Source organism: Centropristis striata, chromosome 23 (assembly GCF_030273125.1).
Source record: "Centropristis striata isolate RG_2023a ecotype Rhode Island chromosome 23, C.striata_1.0, whole genome shotgun sequence".
Lineage (NCBI taxonomy): Eukaryota > Metazoa > Chordata > Actinopteri > Perciformes > Serranidae > Centropristis > Centropristis striata.
Genome location: NC_081539.1, coordinates 5,388,239 through 5,404,594, shown reverse-complemented (window position 1 = coordinate 5,404,594; position 16,356 = coordinate 5,388,239). Strand labels below are relative to the sequence as shown.

General features: G+C 38.2%; 1 protein-coding gene across 2 annotated transcripts in view; it reads left to right on the top strand.

Annotated features, from left to right (window-relative positions):
* tnikb (TRAF2 and NCK interacting kinase b) overlaps positions 1-16,356 on the top strand; it is a 98,250-nt gene that overhangs the window by 50,791 nt on the left and 31,103 nt on the right. Inside the window, exons 13-20 of one of the 2 annotated variants that reach the window (XM_059327181.1) lie at positions 411-527; positions 2,128-2,214; positions 3,343-3,543; positions 5,558-5,896; positions 9,661-9,825; positions 12,842-13,084; positions 14,958-15,064; positions 16,278-16,356. The exon at positions 16,278-16,356 is cut by the window's right edge and continues 37 nt beyond it. In XM_059327181.1, the coding sequence (XP_059183164.1) occupies positions 411-527; positions 2,128-2,214; positions 3,343-3,543; positions 5,558-5,896; positions 9,661-9,825; positions 12,842-13,084; positions 14,958-15,064; positions 16,278-16,356 (1,338 nt within the window). Of the gene's footprint in view, positions 1-410; positions 528-2,127; positions 2,215-3,294; positions 3,544-5,557; positions 5,897-9,660; positions 9,826-12,841; positions 13,085-14,957; positions 15,065-16,277 lie in introns of both variants that reach the window. The other variant, XM_059327180.1, reaches the window with a different exon arrangement.

Genomic DNA, 16,356 nt, shown 5'->3' with positions numbered 1-16,356 from the left:
CACACACACACACACACACATACAGAAACACACACACAAAGAAAGACACAGACACACACACATAGACACACACATACAGACACACACACACATACACACACACACGCATAGACACACACACACACACACACACACACACACACACACACAGACGCACACACAGACGCACACACACACACACACACACACACACACACACACACACACACACACACAAAGACACACACATAGACACACACAGATATACACACACACACACACACACACACACACACACAAAGAACCACACATACAGACACACACACACACACACACACACACACACACACACATAGACACACACATACAGACACACACACACACACACACACACAGACACGGAGCTGATGTTTCGTCTCTTCCACCTGCAGCAACAGCGCCGTGAGCGAGAGATGAGGAAGCAGCAGGAGCGGGAGCAGAGGAGGAGGTACGAGGAGATGGAGCAGCTCCGCCGAGAGGAGGAGAGGAGGCACGCAGAGAGAGAGCAGGTAGGGACACACACACCTCACCTCACCTGACAGCACCACAGGTGACATCAGAGGGGGCGGGGCTTCTCGATCTAACATGATTATATACATCTGAGGAGTCACAAAGCAGAAGGACACTCCTCTGTCACACTAAAATATATTTGTTTGTTTGTTGTAGCTGAGGTTTTCAAATAAAACAATAAGGGAAACCTTCTCCTGCAGGGAACACACTGACTACAGATAAATACAAAGCATCGAAGCATAAAACATATTCTGGTTTGTTTAACACTATTTTATGCCACATAATTCATAGTTTTGATGTCTTTAATATTAATCTCCAATGTAGAAAATTATTTAAAAAAATAAAGTAAAACACTAGATTGGAAGGTATGTCCAAACTTTTGACCGGTATTGTATATATATATAAATATATATATATATATATATATATATATATATATATATATATATATATATATATATATATATATATTCAAAAAGTAAACTAATTTTTAATTGTAAAATACAATTTGAAAAGGTAAACTTGCATATTTATGATTTTGAAGAAAATTTTAAAGTACTTTTTTTTTAAAGCAAACTTGCATATTCATACATTTTTAACAAACTTTAAAATACATTAAAAAAACTTGCATATTGATAAAATAAAAAATACTGAAATATTAAAAAATATATTCTTAAAATGATTTTAAAAATATGAATTACTTATTAATTATTATTATTTTTCTGGAGCAATACAAAAATAAATACATTAAAAATACATTAAAAATATTGCATATTATAAACTAATTTTAAATAATTTAAAAAGGTAAACTTGCATATTTATAATATTGAAAAAAAATGTAAAAGGACTTTTAAAAAAACTTGCATATTGATAAATTAAAATAGTTTTCAAATATATAAAAAAAACAATCTTACATATTAATTACATTTTTTAAAATGCTAAAATATATTTATAATTTTTTTTATTGAGCAATTAAATTCAACATACATTCCACATATATGACTTCATGATAATTGCAGTTGTGCATGTAAACATGTAGTCAAATATTGTATCAGACGCAAAAGTAATATTTAAATGAGGTAATAGAGAAATAAAGTGCAATAACATCTCATACAAAAAACCCCAAAAAACAAGTAGCATAAAATGATGATAAGAACAATGACGAGTTCTCTCTCAGGTCTCCCTCCTCGTACAGTAGTTCTTATTAAATTTAGGTTAAGTTTTTGGTTGTTTCGAGGCAGACAGATGTGCTGAGTCAGCACATATGCAGTGAAACCGAGGCGTCTTTGCAAACGGCTGCATGACTAACTTCTCTCAGCGCTCCACCTTCCTCACACCCTCGTCTTCCTCAGCTGATCTAACATCAGCATGAAGCTCTGCTAATGATCCTGCTGCTCCTCTCTCTTTGTCTGTTTAATCCCCACTTTCACACCTCTTCAATAAATCTGCTTTCCTCCTTTTATTTCCTCTCCTCTCCTTCTCTCCGTTTCCTGCTCTGCTGATGTCACTGGTTGCCTGGGCTCCGGTTTGCTTCTCGCCTGCCTTGCCGCTCTCTGATTGGCTGCGTGTCGCGCTGCTCCCCGGGTGCCGATTGGTTAGGAGTATATCCGTAGGCAGCTGGAGGAGGAGCAGAGACAGCTGGAGATCCTGCAGCAGCAGCTCCTGCAGGAGCAGGCCTTACTGCTGGTAACAGCTCACACACACACACACGCACACGCACACACACACACACACACACACACGCACACACACACTCACTGATCGTGACACAGGGCTGCACAGCAACTTCCCTGATTTCTGTGTTTAGGACAACAATGATAAAAGCTAAAGGTTGGTGACAATAACAGCATGAGGAGCAGGAATTTCCACTTTTTTTATTTATTTAATGAAATGAGACAGAATCACAATCAGCGGCAGAAAAAAACAACAAACATCAAATCAATAAATAAACACAGCGAGCGGTGGACCTGAACACTTTTATTCGTCTGACACTGTTCACCATGATGTCCTCATTCATTTAGACGACATGAAAGAAGACCGCAGAGGCAAAAAGTTCGGCTTCTGTTTCTGAGTTATTGAAGCACGCACGCCAAACGCACGCACGCCAAACGCACGCACGGCAAACGCCAAATGCACGCACGCATGCACGCTTGCCAAACGCATGCCAAACGCACGGCAAACGCACGGCAAACACGCGCCAAATGCGCGCCAAACGCGCGCCAAACGCACGCCAAACGCACGCACGCACACACGCTTGCCAAATGTATGCCAAACGCACGGCAAACACACGGCAAACGCGCGCCAAACGCACGCCAAACGCACGCACGCACACACGCTTGCCAAACGCACGCCAAACGCACACCAAACGCACGCACACGCGCTTGCCAAACGCTTGCCAAACGCTTGCCAAACGCTTGCCAAACGCACGCCAAACGCACACCAAACGCACGCCAAACGCACGCCAAACGCCAAATGCACGCCAAACCCACGCACACACAACACGGTAAAGTGCCATTCATATAAAACTCACATTAAGTTCGCTTTCATATCAAGGTGGGGGCCACAAAATATCGTCACAAGGGCCACAAGTTTGAGACCCCTGCTCTGTATGTTCTAGAATGCATGTGTCTGAACTTTAGATACAAAGTTTATTGTTCTTATTATAAGAGCCGACGTTGAACACTTCAGTTTCATGCTCATATTTCATTTAGCAAACGAGACTTTTTGATGCATTCCTTTACAAATGTCGTCCTTGTTTATTTTCAGAGGTTTCCCCCCGTTAAGCCCGTTTCCTCGGTTGTGTTTGACGTGCAGGAGTACAAGAGGAAGCAGATCGAGGAGCAGCGGCAGGCGGAGCGGCTGCAGAGGCAGCTGCAGCAGGAGCGAGCCTACCTGGTGTCTCTGCAGCAGCAGCAGCAGCAGGAGCCGCCGCGCCCGCCGCAGGACAAGAAGCAGCTGTACCACTACAAGGACCAGGCACCCGGCACCAACGACAAGCCGGCCTGGGCCAAGGAGGTAACACACACACACACACACACACACACACACACACACAGTTATCTTATAACTTCTTTACACGTCAGAGTCCTGAAAACCTGAAAAATTTGTTTCAGGAAATTTCTTTTTTTTTTTATCCCAGTGTAGTTATGTGTCTGTTTTCAAGCTTTCTGACACTTTTCTAGAATATTCAGTAATTTTTTTTTATGGAACAGAATTTTACCGGCAACAAAGAGAAACACATTAATAAAATAATATTAACATGTAAATTACTTATAATCTATTAGGAATTATATAATAATAATAATAATGGTGATGATATTATTATTATTATTATTATTATTATTATTAATAATAATAATAATAATAATAATAATAAATCAGATTTATATAGTGCTTTTAGAGGTACTCAAAGTTGCTTATTTATAAACTAAACTTTTCTAGAATATTCAAAAATATATTTTCTTATTTGTGTGGGACAGGCAAAAAATTAAATAAAATAAAACATTATTATTTTTTATTTTTTTTATGGATTTTTTTAAAATAATGAAGGTTTAATACTCCACAGGCAAGAAAGAGAAACACATTTATGCAGATTAATTAAAAAAATATATATTTATGTGTTTATTCTAAATAATATATTTGGAATTATTTATAAAACAGATTTGCATAAGAGATGAAAAACAAATACATTAGAAATAGTTGATTATTAAGAATATTAAATGCAGATGTGTCTTAACAAAAAAAAAAAACAATTATATAATGGTCTTTTAATCACATTTTACAGTTTTATAGACATAAAAAAGACTTAAAAATGAAATTTCACGACAAGAATCCAAACTTAAAGCACATCTTTAAACTCTTCAGATGAAGAAATTTTGCCTTTGAAGACATGATGTCAGAGGTTTATATTTACACACACACACACATACACACACACACACATACACACACACATACAAAGGCAGCAGACAGTTTTTCTCACAGAGCAGCTCTAGGTGGACGATCCACTCAAACAGCTGAAAACTGTCATTCACAACGACACAAAGCCGTGTGATTGGTCGCTGTGAGCGGCTGATTACAGGCCGGCGGAGGTAAACACCGTGTTTGTTTATGAAGGTGTTTGTTTATGTTGTCTTTGTTTCCAGGTGTCATCTTCACCTGCAGAGGAGTCCGTGAACTAACTGATTTGTTTCTTCTAGGTGCAACAACAGGACAATCATTCATGTGCCGTGTGTGTTTTATATGATGCAAATGTGGAGTTTTATTCCCCAAAAATGATGTTTATCTGTTTATCTGTTTGTATATATATATATATATATATATATATACATACATACAGTCATGGAAAAAATTATAATATATAATATGATATCATATAAATAATAATAATTATATATAATAAGAGTTTAATTTAAGAGCTGATATCTAGACATTTTCCATGGTTTTATTGATAATAACCAAAATCATCATCAAGAAAACCATGGAAATTCTAGATATCAGCTCTCAAATTAAATTATTATCAGCTATTTATGTTCTTATCATTATATTTATCCAAACAAATGTACCTTTAGTTGTACCAGGCATTAAAATGAACAAGAAACTGAAGAAAACAATGGGTGGTCTAATCATTTTTTCCATGACTGTATATATATATATATATATATATATATATATATAAATATATCCAAAAGAAGGGCATTTTGGGGATATGTATGCTTTCCATTTCCGCCATTTTTCCTCATTGATTGACTTGAAGCTTTAGAGAGAAAGTGATTCTTTTCATTATAAAACTTTCAGATATGATATTGTCTGATTCTCCTGTAGACGGAGGGTCCAGTTTCAGACATTTCCTTCTAACGGCCACAGTATAAACAGATATTTTGACAGTATAAACAGATATTCTGGCATTTTATTTTCATGTTAGTGGATGTTGGATGTTGTTAATAATGACCAGCTTTGATCTCGGAGACGGGTCCTCTGCTCTCCTCGTGCTCTCCTGTGTCTCATCCTCACTGGCCTTGGTCTCCAGGTGATGCGTCGAGCTCAGAGCAACTCTCCTCGTATCCCCCCCAAGAAGTACCACTCCTTCAGGGAGCCGCGGGACGCCAGCCTCAACACGCTGCTCCAGCTGCCCGGGTACAAGCCGCGGCGCCGCCACCGGCCCCCGTCCTACCCCGCCCATGTCAGTCCTTCTAGGGATCACTTCCACGTGCCCCGAATCCGGGTCACCTGCGTCCCCGAGGGCCCTCGGCCGGGCCCGCACAGGCCGAGCCCCCACAGGAGCCCCAACAGGAGCTCTGACAGGAGCCACAACAGGAGCAGCCCCCACAGGAGCCCGGACTCCAGGGGCCGCAGCCCCGGGCGCCGGGTCAGTCGGAGGAGCCTCCTCGCCGCCTCTCCTCTTCGATCCTGACTAACCGTCCCTCTTTCATCTCTTCTAACAGGTTTCCTCCTCTGACCAGGTGGACTCTCACTCTAACTCTGAGCTGCTGGCAGCTTCATCATGTCCACTCCTCGTCCTTTTTTAATTTCACTCCTCATCTCACTTTTTTCCTCTCAGGGATCTTTTCGATTAACTTCCTCTTTGATTTGTGCCGTCAGGGCTTCTAAGACTGGGACTAACTTCACCTGGTGTCGTATTATTGAATCATATTCTCTTATTAAAAAGTCGAACAAGAATCTGCAGCTCTGTGAGTTTCAACAGAGAGCTGCATGATGAGTTTGCATTTTTTTTTTAGACTTAGACTTAGACAGACTTTATTGCCATTGCACAATTCGAAGTTTGATGTTTTTTTATTTTGCACAATAATAAGACAAAAAAAGGAAAAGATAAAGAAATAACAGGTAATTAAAAAGTGCAAGGTAGCCGTTAAGAAACCCAAAAGGGCCTTTTACCTGTATTAAAATTCTCAAGTTAAATTAAAAACAAGTAACTATGAAATAGAAAAAAAAAATTACCATACAAATAAAGCAAAATTATAATAATATTAAGAAGTAAAATAAAACAAAAGTGTAGAAATGTGTGTGTGTGCATGCATTCAGGGTACTCAAAGACACTTTACAGATTAGTAAGCACATTTTAAAAACAGATTAATAGCAGAGAGAACACAGAGATAAAACACAAAATAACTAAAAGCACTTTAGTTTGCCACAGAACTTATTACCTGCAGAAATCCAACAAAAAAATCCGCCGTTGTCTTTGTGTCGAGGAAAACACGGTGATGCTGATTTCCGGGTTGCAGGAATCTGTCTTCTCTGCAACACTGCAACACTTTTTTTTTGCAAAGTAAAGCTTCATGCATCGCTGGTTTTATTGGCACATTAATGCAAAAATAAGCATTATTTTATGTTGCACGACTGAAAAACTCCATAATGCATAATAATAATAATACATTTTATTTATAGAGCACTTCTCAGGATATTCAAAGACACTTTGCAGATTAGAAAGCACAATTTAAAAACAGTTTAAAAGCAGAGAGAACACAGATACAACACAAAATAACTGACAGCAGTCATGCATTAAATTGTTTGTTTGCCACAGAACTTATTTTCTGCAAAAATCCAACAAATAAAACTGCTGTTGTCTTGGTGTTGCAATTTCCAGGTTGCAGAAATCCGTCAACACTAAACACTAAAGCTTCATGCATCGCTGGTTTTATTGGCACATTAATGCAAGAAAGTGCATCATTTTAAGTGGTTGCACGACTGAAAAACTCCATAATGCTCCTTTAAGTGTTGTGCAGATCCACTTTCTTTAGTTTTTTTTATGTTTATGCCCTTGAGTAGTGGACAACTGCTGCAGAATTATGCTTTAAAATGAAGAGCGGTTCATATGAAATCCATTTCTTTTATGCTTTTAATTGCATTTCTAGAAAAAATAAAAATTCCCTTAGTGGAGTGTGCAGAAACAACAGAGCTGCAGGGAATAAACGCCCCATTCTTCTTCTTCTTCTCTTTTAATCCTCTGTCATGTTTCCTCCTCCGCACTGTAATCTTCTCTAAGTCGTCTCGATGTTTAACCTTCACTTTCCATCTCACAGGTTACTCTGACACTGTCTGGGTGCTGCGGGCTGTCTCGTCTCTCACTGCAGCGCCTCTCAATCTGATCCTCTCCCGACCTCAATTATAATATAAAACAAGCAATAACAGTCATTTCTTGTGAAGTTAGGAATATTATTCTTCTAGAGATGAATTTTGAGGTTGAGAGCTGCTGTTTTGTTGCATGTTGTGGTGATTATTTAACTGCTACTAACTATTAATCTTCATCTGTTTATGATCACTTATTAACCACGATTCTCTTGAATTACAGGTTTTTAAAGCTCTTTCTATTAATTCATTTAACTTTACACACTCAAACATGATATCTTGACACTTCTATATGCCAGTAGTAGGACGTTGAATATGAGTTTAACCCTCTGAACCCCGGCAGGATTGTTTCTCTAACAGATCGCCAAAAATAAACCATTTAATGCAGAAAGAAACTGTAAAAACAGGCATAAACGTAGCAATTTGAACTTTCCGACAGTCCTTGAACTGATCATAGGGAAAAAGTGACCAAGTCTCAGCTTAAAATGTTGATATTTGTGTCAGAATCTCTTTATTCTCCATGTGTCATTTAAAATAAAGCGTTTGCCAACGCAACAAATAGGCAACAAATATTCACTGAAAATCTGTTTACACAGAGCAGAGAGGAGAGGACAGGAGAGGCTGTTTACACAGAGCAGAGAGGAGAGGACAGGAGAGGCTGTTTACACAGAGCTGAGAGGAGAGGACAGGAGAGGCTGTTTACACAGAGCAGAGAGGAGAGGACAGGAGAGGCTGGACACAATACTTAAATATGTACATTATATGGAGAAAAACATGTTTTCCCAATATTTGTGACACTTGTGGGCACTTTGAAAAGTGTTTATGTATAAATTAAATTTTATTACAATTTTTAAAAGATTATTTATCAGAGAAATTATAATTTTTTCTGATTTCTGTCATTCTAACTGTGTTTTTCTGCAGAAAGACTGTTTGAGTTGGTCTGATTGTGCTGATTCCACAGAGCTGCAGGACTTAATAAAATAGATTTATATATATTTTATATATTGCAGTGAAATACAAGGACACAGAGAGGAGAATGTAAAAAAAGAGCAACAACAAAAAAAAGCTTGTTGGGGTTCAGACGGTTAAATGCTGGTCAGTGCTCCATATTTGAACTCTGCCGGTTTTCCTATAACCATAAATCAGGACCAGGAGCGCACACACACACACACACACACACACACACACACACTCATTGAGGGCGGGTGTGCAGGTCTGCCCCCTGGTGGCAGCAGGTGTGCTGATGTAGGGCAGCTGCAGCTAAATCAGTCTCTGTCCCTCTGGACACACACAGATAGGTCTACCCTCCTCTCAGCCCCCCAGGACTTCCCTCCCAGCTTCCTCCATCAGTGTTCCTCTCTAAAAACAGATGACCAGCGTTTAGCCAGAGCAGCGCCGTCTGCAGCCTGTAACACCTGACTGACGACAGCAATGACTCCATAGCTTTATAGTCAGCTGCAAATATGGTTTAACCCTAAAAAAAAGTCTAACAAATGATTTATCAGTGGTTTACAGTAGTATCAGATTAAAAACATACTAAAAGTTTACAAATTTTTTGACTAGAAATGCCCAATTTTCAAAACCACCAGGTCTTTAAAATGACCATTACTCCTTTTAGTCAGGAGGCGGAGCTAAATAAAGGGGACACGTCAGACAAAAGCTCCACATTTCTTCCACATGCTCTCTATCAATATAAGTTTTAATTTTTGATGGGAGCCATTTCATCAAGATTGTGGATCAGAGATGGCAGCCATATAAAGTCTATGAGAACCAATATATCTTCCAAGCCACTTAGAAGGTCAATCTTGGTGTCAAAATCTACATTTTCTGGGTCAAAGAATCATTTAAAGCTGTTGAGAATATCACTAGATGATTATTTGATCAAATAGATATGTTCATTTTGAGATAGAGATTTTGAGATTTCAGATAGACACACACACAGACACACACAGACACACAGACACACACAGATAGACACACACACACGCCTGGCTGCATGCAGTGAGTGACTGGTCTGATGTGTGTGTGTGTGTGTGTGTGTGTCAGGTGGAGGAGCATTATAAGATGAACAGACAGACTTCTCCTGCCTTGCAGCACAAAGTCTCCAACCGGATCTCGGACCCGTCGCTGCCGCCGCGCTCCGAGTCGTTCAGCAGCGGAGGCATCCAGCAGGCCCGGACCCCGCCCATGCACCGCTCCGTCGAGCCACAGGTGTGTGTGTGTGTCCTGCTCTACCTTCTGGTGGCTGTGTGTGTGTGTGAGCATGTGACAAACAAACTTACATCCATCAGGGTGCGATCACGCTGTGAGTTTCTTACAGCTGCAGCTCGACTTTTTGCAGACGTGAAGAGATGTTTGAGCTCTGACAGTTGTTAGTCAGGCGGCTTTGGACCAGATGTGAGAATAAAAGCACCACATTTTCTCCACATGCTCTCCATCACCATAGGTTTCACAGGTTTTTGATGGGAGCCATATAAAGTCTATGAGAACCAATATATCTTCCAAACCACTTAGAAGTTCAATCTTGGTGTCAAAATCTACACTTTCTGGGTCAAAGAATTATTTAAAGTTATTGAGAATATAACTAGGGTTGTCAAAAGTATCGATACTAAAACGTTGTATCCGGATACGATACTCATTTTCAAAAGTATCAATGAAAAGTGTTATTTTCTATCTTGAAGTCCCAGAATGAAGCAGAGAAAAGTCAACTTATCCAGCTTGCCTAATATTGTGCACAGCACACAAAATATTGTTCTAATTGTTATTGTTTATTGTATTTATTTATTTTTTGCACTACCTCAGACCTGAAGCTTGTTATCAAAGTTGCAGTTTCTTTTTGCACAACTGTTTTTTATTATAAATATTTAACCTGTGGTTCTGTAAATTTTTACATGTTGCAATTTTCTTGTTGTTAAAAATATTTCTGTTAAATTTTGGGGTCTTTTTTTTTATCCTTGTGGTATCGAAAATGGTATCGAGTATCGAATATTTTCCTGAGTATCGGTATTGAGTTGAAAATCTTAGTATTTTTCCAACTCAGTTCCTATGCGGTTGGACATATATTAGTATCAAAAAACTAATTGAACATTTCTTTTAAAGTCATCAAAATAAGTAAATTAGGATTGTTTTTCTCCTCCTCAGACCTCTAAAAGTCCTTTAAAATTAGAAAAACAAAAGGATGTTTTCTTCCCTTTAAATCTCTCAAGATCATTAAAATGAGTAAAAACAGGATATTTTGACCTCTTCAAGTGCCTAAAAAAGTCCTTAAATCCTTAAAAATAATAATAATTATTATTATTATAATTTAAAAACAGGATATTTTCTCCTCCTCAAACCTATAAAAGTCCTTGAAACAAGTAAAACATGATATTTCACCTCTTCAAATCTCAAACAAAAAAAAAAAACATAATGTTTTGTCCTCTTCAGCTCTCTAATAATCCATAATATAAGTAAAATAGCTCTAGAAGTTTTTAAAATAACAACAACAGGATGTTTTCTATGCATTTTCTGGGTCAGGAATAATTTAAAACTGTTGAGAATATCACTAGATGATTATTTGATCTTCATTTTGGCCATGTATTTACATAATTTCCAACTGAGTTCCTAAGCAATTGGACATATATTAATATAAAATAACAAAATGAACATATCTATTTGATCAAATATTCATCTAGTGATATTCTCAGCAGCTTTAAATGATTCTTTGACCCAGAAAATGTAGATTTTGACACCAAGATTGACCTTCTAAGTGGTTTGGAAGATATATTGGTTCTCATAGACTTTATATGGCTGCAATCTCTGATCCACAATCTTGATGAAGTGAAGATGGAGAGCATGTGGAAAAAATGTTGCCCTTTTGTCCGACATGTCCCCTTTATTTTGCTGAGCCGCCTGACTATAACGTATCAGCATTAACAGTCGTGTTCACTCTTCAGTTTCAGAGTTAAAATGTCCTAAAAAGCTTCAGTAATGAGGGTGAAATGATGATGATGATGATGATGATGATGAGGAGGTTCTCAGGCAGAATGGAGCAGTGTTGTGGTCGCGTTGTGGTAAAAATGAAGCTGAAGCTTTTATTTAGTGGTCAAACTTACGTACTTTTTTCCAGGGAGATTCTCCTCTTTTATCAGATTGGATCTAATTTCCGTGTGGTTTCACCTGGCTGCAGGGTTTCACAGCACCTCTGGCAGTTATCTCCTGCAGTTTTGACTCTTTTTACTAGTATATATTATTTTATTAACTATGAAGAAACAGCTGGATATGTCACCTTGATTACTATAATGGTGCTTCTCCTCCCTTTTACAAATAACAAATAAATAATGTAATATAAAATAAGAAAGAAGACAGATCTATATGCTTCTATGATGATAATGATGAGGAGGAGGAGAGGAGGAGGCTGCCATGTTGTGGTAAAAATTATGCTGAAGCTTTAATTTTAGCAGCTAAACTTTACTCCATTACCAGGACGCCTGGCTGCAGGGTTTCACAGAACCTCTGGAAGCTCTCTCCTGTAGTTTTGACTCTTTTAACTACTTTATATAATTCAATAAACAGCTGGATTTGTCACCTTAATGATTCCCCTCTCTTCAACAAATAATGAATAAATAATGAATTAAAAAGAAGACAGAAACAGCTGGATGTGAGCTTTTCTTCCAGACTCATCAGAAGACAGATCTGTTGCTTCTAGATGATGATGATGATGATGATGATGATGATGATGATGAAGAGATTGGAGCAGTGATGGTGATGATGAGGCTGTCGTGTCGTGGTAAAAAATGAAGCTGAAGCTTTTATTGTCGCAGCCAAACTTAACTTCATTAGCTGGCTGTAGTTTTGACTCTTTTGACTAGTTTATATCAGTTAATAAACATCTGGATGTGTTACCTTGATGCTTCCCCTCTCTTCTACAAATAATGAATTAATAATGAATTAAAAAGAATAAAGAAACAGCTGGATGTGAGCTTTTCTACATATCAGAAGACAGATCTGTTTCTAGATGGTGATGATGATGTCGTCGTCTGGCTGGAGGTCAGAGGTCACGGTCGTAGCTGAAACAAAGTGTGTGTGTGTGCAGTGAACGCACCCTGAGGCATGTGTTTCTCTCCTCCTCTCCTCCTCTCTTGCTCCTCCTGCATCGCTCCTCTTCCTCCCTCATCTTGATCCTCCTCCTCCTCCTCAACTCCTGCCTGTGTCCTGCCTGTGTGTGTGTGTGTGTGTGTGTGTGCAGATGGCCCACTTGGTGCAGGTGAAGAGTCACGGTCTGTCCGGCTCCCAGTCCCTGTACGACCCCCACGGCGTCTCCTCCTCCTCCTCGGCGTCGCCCTCCCCCTCCCGGCCTCCCATGCCCCGGCAGAACTCCGACCCCACCTCCGACACCCCTCCTCCCCCGCCCCTGTCCCGCCTGGCGCCCCCCCTCGACAAGCTGGACCGCAGCTCCTGGCTGCGGCAGGACGACGACATGCCCCCCAAGGTCTCTGCATGCCACCACCCGTCTGTCTGTGTGTGTGTGTGTGTGTGTCGGTGCTTGTCTTTTGCTTTCTCGTCTGTTTTCAGTTTTTACTGTCTGACTGGATTCTGTGTCTCTGTTAATGTGTTGTGTGTTTTATCTTGATGTGATCTGGTCTCATTGGTTTTTAAGAGTGTTTCCGTTCTGTCAGATTTCCGTGCCGCTCCGTGGAATCACCAAAGTCAGAGCAGGAAGTAGGGAGGACTCAAAAACAATCGTTAGTAATTGAAATAAAACGTTTTTTCCCACAAGTGTTACCAATATTATAAATAAAAAAATGGGCCTCCACATATTCTACATATTGAACTATTTCTTTCTCTCGCTCTCTCTCACTCTCACTCTATCACTCTATCACTCTCTCACTCTCGCTCTCTCTCCTGTCTCTCTCGCTCTCTTTAGCTCTCTCTTGCTATTGCTCTCTCTCTCTCTCTCACTCTCGCTCTCTCTCTCGCTCTCTTTAGCTCTCTCTTGCTATTGCTCTCTCTCTCTCTCTCTCGCTCTCTTTAGCTCTCTCTTGCTATTGCTCTCTCTCACTCTCGCTCTCTCTCTCTCTCTCTCTCTCTCTCTCCCTCGTGCTCTCTCTCTCGCTGGCTCTCAGCACAATTATAGCTTGAAGTAGGGAGAACTTGAAAATTATCATTAATAATTGAAGTAAAACATTTTCCCACAAGTGTTACCAATATTACAAACATCTCTCGCTCTCTCTCTCTCTCCCTGTCTCTCTCGCGCTCTCTCTCCTCTCTCGATCTCGTTCGCTCTCTCTTTCTCTCTTGCTCTCTCTCTCATGCTCTATCACTGTCTCTCTCTCTCTCTCTCTCTCGTGCTCTCGCTCTCGCTCTCAGCACAATCATAGCTTGAAGTAGGAAGAACTTCAAAATGATAATTAATAATTGAAATAAAACATTTCTCCACAAGTGTTACCAATATTAGAAACATCTCTCTCTCTCTCTCTCTCTCTCTCTCTCTCTCTCTCTCTCTCTCTCTCTCTCTCTCTCTCTCCCTGTCGCTCTTGCGCTCTCTCTCCTCTCTGGATCTCGTTCACTCTCCCTCTCTCTCGCTCTCGCTCTCTCACTCTCTCGCGCTCTCTCTCTCACTCTCTCTTTTGCTCTCTTAAAATGATGATTGATAATCGAGATTGAAATTGAAATTGAAAAAAACGGGCCTCCACATTTTCTACATATTGAACTTTTTACTTGTACAACCTCTCCTGTCCTCTCCCCTCTGCTCTGTGTAAACACCCTGCAGTTCAGTCATTAATGTCTCCACAGTGTCTCTGAGGAGCAGAATTTAAGGTTTTAAACAGGATCTGGTTAGTGCAAACACTTTATTTTTTTTTTGTAAGATTTTAAATTAGACGTAGAATAAAGCAATATTGATTAAATATCACTATTTTCAGCTTAGATTTAGTTATAGAAATGTAAAATTCTGACAATAATTAAATTTTTTCAGTTCTCTTGCTGGGAAAAATGTTGTAATTTTGGCAATGTTTTAGAAATAAAACATGCCTTTTTAAACCCGGCAGCAGATGGTTGGCCTCTAACTGAAATAAAGACTAATACATTTTAATAATTGACAAAAAAATAACTAAAAGTAGCATTAACCTCATATTAGAACCAACAAAAATGCACTTAAAAATCCACCTTCTCCGAGGGAAAGCACTTCCAGCCTATATTTACGTGTTGATGTCAAATATTCTAGACAAATGTCCCAAATGTCTCTGAGAGGACCCATATAAACAGGAAGTTTCAATAATTTATCAGCTATAAAGTCTGAGTTGGAGAGATATAAAAGCCTGTGGGAGGTTCTGAAGGGGACGGTTCTGCTGTGTGTTCTCCAGGTTCCTCAGAGGACGACCTCCATCTCTCCGGCTCTGGTCAGGAAACACTCTCCAGGGAACGGGCCGGGCCTGGGACCCCGGGCTGGAGCCCACCTCATACGGGCCAGGTACACACACACACACACACACACACACACACACACGCACACACCATTTATGTATCATTGGGTTATAATTCAAGGTGGAGCTCATTTTAATTACTTTACATTCTGCTGGGAATTCTACAAATTGCTCCTTAGGGATCAATTAAGTTTTTCCATATGTCAAACTATAATTAAACATAATTTTAAGATATTTTCTATTAATAATTTGAGGAGTAAAGTCATAAAAATAACAATATTTTATTTATTATTTTATTAACAAATAAAGAAGTGAAACTTACAATATTTTATTTGTTTTTTTTAAATGATAAAAATATTTAGTATTTTATAAACAAATAAAGGAGTAAGATGTGTAATATTTTGTTTATTTTTTTAACCAGAAAATACAGGATGAAAAGAACAATATTTTATTCATTATTTTATTAACAAATAAATAATAATAAACAATAATATAAAAAAGATTTATTATTTTATTAACAAATAAAGGAGTAAAAAGACAAAATGTGCATTTATTTTTTATAAATATACAGTAATAATAATAATAATAATAATAATAATAATAATATTATAAAACAAATATTTTTTATTTTATTAACAAAGAAAGGAGTGAAAAGATCAATATTTGATTCATTATTTTATGAACAAATAAATAATATAAATAGTAATACAACAAATATTTTTTATTTTATAAACAAACAAAAAAGGAGTGAAAAGAACAATATTGGATTTATTATTTCATTAACAAATAAATAATATAAATAATGATATAACAAATATTTATTATTTTAATAATATTAATAATAATATAACAAATATTTATTGTTTTATGAACAAAAAATGAAGTGAAAAGAACAATATTTGATTTATTATTTTAATAACAAATAAATAATGATATAACAAATATTTATTATTTTAATAATATTAATAATATAAGAAATATTTATTGTTTATAAACAAAGAAAGAGGTGAATAGAACAATATTTGTTTCATTATTTTATGAACAAATAAATTGTATAAATAATAATATAACAAATATTAATAATTTGGAGTAAAAAGTAAAATAATTGCCTCTGAAACAAAGTGGAGTAGAAAACTAAAGTATAAAGAGTATAAAGTGTAAACAGTGTGCAGCACACACGGAGCTCTGTGGAAACGCAGGTGTGATGATTTCAGCAGTTTCACGCATGAATGAGACAGTGGCGTGTTTGTGTTGCCGCAGCAACCCCGACCTGCGGAGGACCGACGTTTCCATGGAGACGCCCCTGAAGAGGACCAGCAGCGGCAGCTCCTCCAGCTCC